The following is an 8,082-nucleotide window of genomic DNA, read 5'->3' on the forward strand; positions in this document are numbered from 1 at the left end:
ATCTATTCACATTAAAGCCTGTGAACTATTGACTGGTTTCAGTGCATCTCTCTCTGCACTTGGGTCATATCTGAACAGTGACAGTATCTCCACTAATACAATAGGAACGTTGAGGAGCCTTTTGGCAGCCACATGAACAGGCAGAATACTGAGGGATACAGATGGAACTGGATTTACTCCGTGCTTGGCACAAATCTGGTGGGCTGAAGGGCCTGTTCCTGTACTGTATGGTTCTACCTCTCCACTTCTCCTGTGCTGCTATGTCGAGAGATCTGCATGGACCTGAAGAACATCTCAAGGACAGCTCTGCCCATGTGCTTGAGGCTACCCCGACAGTGTCACTACTACAGGAAGGTATTCCAACAGATTGGGAACTGCTGGCAAGGTCGCCAATGGAAATGCAATGAAATATGGGAATGAGCATGAGGCTAGAATTAGAGCAGCAAGTTTCAAATAGGAAACGGTCAGGACAGGGAGATTTGTGGAGAATTTTAGAAGTCCAGAGCAGGTACCTCAGAGCAGGTTTGGATCAATGGGTGGACAAAACCCAGAACAACTTAGTAAATGGCCAGATGTGGCCTACAAATTACAAAGAAAGATAGAAAAGTATGCCAAAAGGGCAATGTTACAATAGTCACAGGGGATTTCAACATGCAGGTAGATTGGGAAACTCAGGTTGGTGCTGTATTCCAGGGGGATGAATTTTTCAGAAGTGTTTAGAAGATGGCTTTTTAGAGCAGATTGTGGTTGAGCCCACAGGGGGATCAGCTATTGGGTGTTGTGCAAGGAACCAGAATTGATTGGAGAGCTGAAGGTAGAAGAACACTGAGGGAAAAGTGATCATAACACGATTGAATTCACCCTGAAATTTGAGAAGGAGAACCCAAAGTCAGATGCATCAGTATTGCAGTGGAGTAAAGGAAATTACAAAGGCATGAGAGAGGAGATGGTCAGAATTGATGGGAAAAGAACACTGGCAGGGATGATGGCAGAGTAGCAATGGCTGGAATACCTGGAAGGAATTTGGAAGGCACAGGACATATACATGCTAACAAGGAAGAAGGATTCTAAAGGAAAGATGTCACAACTGTGGCTGAAAAGAGAAGTCAAAGCCAACATAAAAGCCAAAGAGAGGGCAGAAAATAGAGCAAAAATTAGAGGGAAGTTAGAGGATTGGGAAGCTTTTAAAAGCCAATAGAAGGCAACTAAAAGAGCTGTTAGAAGAAGAATATCTTTATTGTCATTGTTGTGCAGCAATGAAGCACAGTTTAGCAGCTCAACGTTTTGCAGCATGACAAAGAATATATACATAAAATAAACTCTAAAACCTCAGGAGTGCAGTCCAAAATTAATAATATATGGATGGGGGTGTAGGACTATTGCACACCTGCCATTCCTGGAAGTGTGATGCATTTAACTGCCGCCGTCTTAGGAGGGGGGCAGGAGAAGGGAAGGAGGTGTTATACATTTCACTGCTTGTGGGTAGAAGCTGTTAAGGAGTCTCTTTGTTTTCGTCCTTAATGCTCTGTATCTCTTCCCAGAAGGTAGAGGGGAAAACAGGTGATGTCCAGGATGAGTGGGATCCTTTGAAATACAAGTAGCCTTCTTTTGAAGTCTGCCAGTATAAATGTCTCTGAGGGAGGGTAATGTTGTGCCAATAACCCGCTCTGCTACCCTCACCACCCGCTGCAAGTCCTTCCTGTTCTGTTCTGTGAAGCTGGCAAACCACACTGCACAGCAATACGTCAGGAGGCTCTCTATAGTTGTCCGATAGAAGTTGATCAGCAGGTGATGAGGGAGGAGAGCGTGCTTTAGCTTCCTTAGGAAGTAGAGCCTCTGTTGGGCCTTCCCCACCTGATAAGAGATGTGGGCAGTCCAGGTGAGGTCAGCCGAGATGTGGACGCCGAGGAAGGCAAGCTAGCCAATAATATTAAAGAGAATATCAAAAATTTCTTCAGATACCTTAAGTATAAAAGACAGATGAGTGGATATCAGACCACTGGAAAATGATGCTGGAGAATAGTAACGGGGGACAACAAAATGGCGGATGAACTAAATAAGTATTTTGCGTCAATCTTCACTGTGGAAGACATTAGCAGTGTGATGGAAGTTCAAGGTATTAGGGATCAGAAAGTCTGTAAATTTACCATAACTAGAGAGAAGATTCTTAGAGATGATTGCGCTTGAATCTGAGCGGGACCAAATTTCTTGTGGGCAGATTTACTAGAGCTATTGGGAGTGGTTTAACTAATATGGCCGGGAGATAGGAACCAAGATGATAGAGCTGAGGATGACCCAGCAGGTTTACAAGTAGATGATGGGTGTAACATGAATGTAAGGAAGGACAAGTCAATAATTGGGTAGAAGTGCAGACAAAGCAAAGAGTTAACTTGTACCAAAGAGGCAAAATTCAAAAGTATGAAGAATGCATGACTTAAGGTGCTGAACTGAAATGTGCACAGCATTCGGAATAAGGTGGGTGGACTCGTGGCGCATTTAGAGATTGGTGTGTATGACATGTGGGCATCACTGAGTTGTGGCTGAAAGAAAGCCACAGTTGGGAGCTTAACATCACAGGATATACACTGCATCTAAAAGACAGGCCGGAAGGCAGAGGCAGTGATGTGGCCTTGTTGGTAAGAGATGGAACTACATCTTCAGAAAGAGGTGACATAGGGTCAGAGAATGTTGAATCTTTGTGGATGGAGTTAAGAAATTGCAAGGGTAAAAAAAAATCATTATGAGACTCTTATCTAGGCCTCCAAATAGTAGCCAAGACGTGGGGTTGAGATTGCAAAGGGAGCTCGAAAAGGCATGTAATAAGGGTAATGACACAATTATAGTGGGGGGACTTCAGTATGCAAGGGGACTGGGGAAATCAGCTTGGTGTCAGATTGTAAGAGAGGGAATTTGTTGTGTGCCTACGAGATGGCTTTTTAGAGCAGCTTGTGCTTGAGCCTGCTTGGGGAAAGGCGATCTTTATGTTAAGCTCCCTGATAAGACCTGGGTGTTCTGCACTAACCCAGGTCTTATTAGGGAGCTTAACGTAAAAAAAACCCTTAGGAGGTAGTGATTATAATAATGATTGCCTTCGTACATCAACCTGACAGGGAGAAGCATAAGTCACATGTATCAGAATCAGAATCAGGTTTATTATCACGGGGTTTATTAGTACCCAACATGGAGCTGACTAGACTTACAACTCTCTGCAGTTCTTTTGGTCCTGAGCAGTAACCCCACCATACCAGACAGTGATGCAGCCTGTCAGAATGCTCTCTACAGGACATCTATAGATGCTTTTGAGTGTAATTGTTGACATGCCAAATCTCTTCAAACTCCTAGTGAAGGATAGCCACTGTCTTGCTTTCTTTATAACTGCATCGGTGTGTTGGGACCAGGTTAGATCCTCAGAGATCTTGACACCCAGGAAGTTGAAACTGCTCACTCTCTCCACTTCTGATCCCTCTATGAGGATTGGTATGTGTTCCTTCATCTTACCGTTCTTGAAGTCCACAATCAGCTCTTTCGCCTTACTGACATTGAGTGCAAGTTTGTTGCTGCGACACCTCTCCACTAGTTGGCGTACTTTGCTTCAGTATTACAATGGAATAAAGGGAATTACAGAGGCATGAGAGGGGAACTTACCCAGGTGGATTGGAGGAGTATACTGGCAGGGGTGATGGCAGAGCAGAGATGGCTGAAGTTTCTAGGTATAATTCACAAAGTGCAGGATAGATATGTTCCACAGAAGTAGTTACATAGAAAACATAGAAAATAGGTGCAGGAGTAGGCCATTCGGCCCTTCGAGCTGCATCGCCATTTATTATGATCATGGCTGATCATCCAACTCAGAACCCTGCACCAGCCTTCCCTCCATACCCCCGATCCCTTTAGCCACAAGGGGCATATCTAACTCCCTCTTAAATATAGCCAATGAACTGGCCTCAACTGTTTCCTGTGGCAGAGAATTCCACAGATTCACCACTCTCTGTGTGAAGAAGTTTTTCCTAATCTCAGTCCTAAAAGGCTTCCCTCTTATCCTCAAACTGTGACCCCTCGTTCTGGACTTCCCCAACATCAGGAACAATCTTCCTGCATCTAGCCTGTCCAATCCCTTTAGGATTTTATACATTTTAATCAGATCCCCCCTCAATCTTCTAAATTCCAACGAGTACAAGCCTAGTTCATCCAGTCTTTCTTCATATGAAAGTCTTGCCATCCCAGGAATCAATCTGGCGAACCTTCTTTGTACTCCCTCTATGGCAAGGATGTCTTTCCTCAGATTAGGGGACCAAAACTGCACACAATACTCCAGGTGTGGTCTCACCAAGGCCTTGTACAACTGCAGTAGTACCTCCCTGCTCCTGTACTCGAATCCTCTCGATATAAATGCCAGCATACCATTCGCCTTTTTCACCGCCTGCTGTACCTGCATGCCCACTTTCAATGACTGGTGTATAATGACACCCAAGTCTCATTGCACCTCCCCTTTTCCTAATCGGCCACCATTCAGATAATAATCTGTTTTCCTATTTTTGCCACCAAAGTGGATAACTTCACATTTATCCACATTAAATTGCATCTGCCATGAATTTGCCCACTCACCCAACCTATCCAAGTCACCTTGCATCCTCTTAGCATCCTCCTCACAGCTAACACTGCCGCCCAGCTTCGTGTCATCCGCAAACTTGGAGATGCTGCATTTAATTCCCTCATCCAAGTCATTAATATATATTGTAAACAACTGGGGTCCCAGCACTGAGCCTTGCGGTACCCCACTAGTCACTAGTTGTTCTCAAGTGACAGGGCAAGGCAACCATGGCTGACAAAGGAAGTTAAGGACTGCATAAAAGCCAAGGAAAGGGCAAATATGGTAGCAAAAGTGAGTGGGAAGCTCATTGATTGGGAAATTTTTAAAATCCAATAAAAGGCAACTAAAAGAGCTATAAGAAGTGAAAAGATGGAACATGAGGGCAAACTAGTAAATAATATAAAACAGGATACCAAAAGTTTTTTCAGTTATATAAAGAGTAAAAGGAGGTGAGATTTTATATTAGACTGCTGGAAAATGATGCTGGTGAGGTAGTAATGAGGGACAATGAAACAGCAGATGAACTTAATGAGAACTTTGCATCTGACTTCAATGTGGAAGACACAAGCAGTGTTCCAGAGGTCTGTGAGTTTCAGGGAGCAGGAGTGAGGGCCATTGCTATTACAAAGGAAAATGAACTAGGCAAACTTAAAGGCCTTAAGGTGGATAAGCCACCGGGACCAGATGGACTACATCCCAGAGTCCTAAGAGAGGTTGCTGAAGAGATAACAGATGCATTGGTCATGATCTTTCAAGAATCACTTGATTCTGTCATGGTCCTGGAGGACTGGAAGATTGCAAGTGTCACTCCACTCTTTAAGAAGGGAGAAGGGAGAAAGGAAATTATAGGCCAGTTAGTCTAACCTCAGTGGTTGGGAAAGTGTTGGAGTCTATTATTAAGGATGAGGTTCTGAGGTACTTGGAAACTAATGATAAAATAAGTCACAGTGGGTATGGTTTCTGTAAGGGGAAATCTTGCCTGACAAATCTGTTAGAGTTCTTCGAGGAAGTAACAAGGTGGACAGAGAAGAGGCAGTGGATTGGATTTTCAGACGGTCTTTGATAAGGTACCACTGTTGAGGCTGTTTAACAAGATAAAATTCTATGATATTACAGGAAAGATACTGTCATGGATAGTGGAATGGTTGACAGGGAAGAGGCAGCAAATGGGAAAACAAGGGGCCTTTTCTGGTTGGCTGCCAGTGACTAGTGGTATTCCTCAGGGGTCAGTGTTGGGACCACAGCTTTTCACATTGTTTGTCAATGGTTTAGATAATGGAATTGTTGGCTTTTTGGCAAAGTTTGAAGATGATATGAAGAAAGGTGGAGGGGGTAGGTAGTGCTGAAGAAGCAATGTGATTGCAGCAGGACTTAGACAAAATGGAAGAATGGGCAAAAAAGTGACAGATGGAAAATAGTAAAGCACTTAAAATTAATTTACAACCTAACAAATTAACCGTGCTGTTTGGAATAATTCCTCAAAATATCCATGGTATCTCTGTGTCTGACCAACATGTTATTGCATTTGCTACATTGATAGCTAGGAGGGCCATTTTGTTGAAGTGGAGGGATACATCAGCTCCTACCTTGTCTCATGACTCTGGGCACGTATTCAGTAGAATTCAGAAGAATGAGGGGGTGATCTGATTGAAACCTATCGAATGGTGAAAGGCCTTGATAAAGTGGATGTGGAGAGGATGTTTCATTTGATGGGGGAGTCTAAGATCAGAGGACACAGCCTCAGAATAGAGAGGCGCTCTTTCAGAATAGCGATGAGGAGGAATTTCTTCAGCCGGAATGGAGAATCTGTGGAATTCTTTGCCACAGGCAGCTGTGGAGGCCAAGCCTTTATGTATATTTAAGGCAGAGGTGGATAGATTCTTGATTGCTCAGGGTATGAAGGGATACAGGAAGAAGGCAGAAGATTGGGGCAGAGAGGAAAATTGGATAAGCCATGATAAGATGGTGGAGGAGACTTGATGGGCCAAATGGCCCAATTCTGTTCCTATACCTTGTAGTCTCATGGTATAGCAACTGATCTGCCCAAAACCACAACCCCTTAACACAATGTGGAAACCAACCTCCCCTCCGTGGATTCTTTTTACACTTCCCACTATCTCCAGAAAGCAGCAAGAATCATTAAAGATACCTTCCAAGCCAGTCATTCTCTCTTCTCCCAACGTCCATCCAGCAAAAGCTCTTGTATGATAAAGATGAGCTTCCACCTGATATCAATTTCATCTCTTTACCTCACAATCCAGCACATCACGGGTCTTGCACCATATTGTCTGCTTGTACTGCACTTTCTCTGTAACTGTTACACTATATTCTGCATTCTGATACTGCTTACCTCTGTGTAGTCATGTAATTACCGATGATACTCACCGAAAGCCATCGGCTGCTGCCAGCACGATGAGTAGAAGGAGTGATAGAGCCATGACACGGCAGAGGCAGTCACAGGCAAGTGAAGCTGCAATGTGCAGAGGGATGTCCTGGTTTTATACATCCTCAGGTAGGTCTGTAGGCTGTATGTCATGTGATCAGAAGGACCTGTGGTTATTCAGTCTTCCCATATAACACAGATAAACCACAAGTTCTCAAACGTCAGAATGAAGCAGCAACTGCTGAAGGTGAAAGAAGCCCCTGATCTTACCACAGACACCAGTGTCTGCAGCAGAACAGGTCAATGATGAGAAGCAGTAAAACTGCAGATGATATGCACATTCACAGAAACATCATCTCATAAACAGAACCACATAACATGCCTCACCTGTGAGTGTTTCCAGTATTTTATGCTTCTATTTCTGATTTGCAGCATCTGCAACTTTTTGCTTTTTACACTAGCTCCTGTTTCAGTTAATTCAGGGTGAGTAAGGATTCTTCACGTACCCTGTGTTAGCGTGAGTGAGAGAGAGAGCATCACTTGGGCCACGCTCTTTTCTCACTTTGCCATCAGGTAAAAGATACAACTGCCTTGACCTGCACCACCAGGTTCAAGAACAGTTATTACCCCTCAACCATCAGGCTCTTGAACGAACGGAGATACCTGCACTCATTCTCTTTCGGGTGTTCCCACAAATGACGGTCTCACTTTAAGGACTCTTTATCTTGTTATTGCATGCTTGTTATTTATTGCTATTTGTTTATATTTGCTTTTACATAGTTTGTTGTTCATTGATTCTGTTCACAATTAAAGTATGCCCACAGGAAAATGAATTGTATATGGTGACCCATATGTACTCTGATAATAATTTTTCTTTGAGCTTTAAAGAGACTGTGAGGAGGGATAGGCAATTGAGAGGGCAAAGCTGTAGTCAGTGGGATGGGTTGAAGTGTGTCAATTTTAACACAGGAACAAGGGTGATGAACTGAGAGCATGCGTCAGTGCATGGAATCCTAATACCATGTGATACCCATTACAGAGAGTCGCCTTTCACAAAGGAAGGAATGGTTGTTGTATGTTGTTTAGATGTTTCAAAATGGAGAGGGAG

At 43.6% G+C, this 8,082-nt stretch overlaps 1 protein-coding gene across 38 annotated transcripts in view; it reads right to left on the minus strand.

Annotated features, from left to right (window-relative positions):
- The window catches only part of LOC140197167 (uncharacterized), a 132,221-nt gene extending 125,126 nt beyond the window's left edge, over window positions 1-7,095 (minus strand). For 31 of the 38 annotated variants that reach the window (XM_072257082.1, XM_072257081.1, XM_072257078.1 and 28 more), the window contains exon 1: window positions 6,977-7,076. In XM_072257082.1, the coding sequence (XP_072113183.1) occupies window positions 6,977-7,029 (53 nt within the window). In that variant the 5' untranslated portion in view covers window positions 7,030-7,076. Of the gene's footprint in view, window positions 1-6,976 lie in introns of all 38 variants that reach the window. The other 7 variants (XM_072257052.1, XM_072257053.1, XM_072257047.1 and 4 more) reach the window with 6 other exon arrangements.
- Between the last annotated feature and the right edge of the window lie 987 nt (window positions 7,096-8,082).

The sequence above is a fragment of the Mobula birostris genome, chromosome 5 (assembly GCF_030028105.1).
Source record: "Mobula birostris isolate sMobBir1 chromosome 5, sMobBir1.hap1, whole genome shotgun sequence".
Lineage (NCBI taxonomy): Eukaryota > Metazoa > Chordata > Chondrichthyes > Myliobatiformes > Myliobatidae > Mobula > Mobula birostris.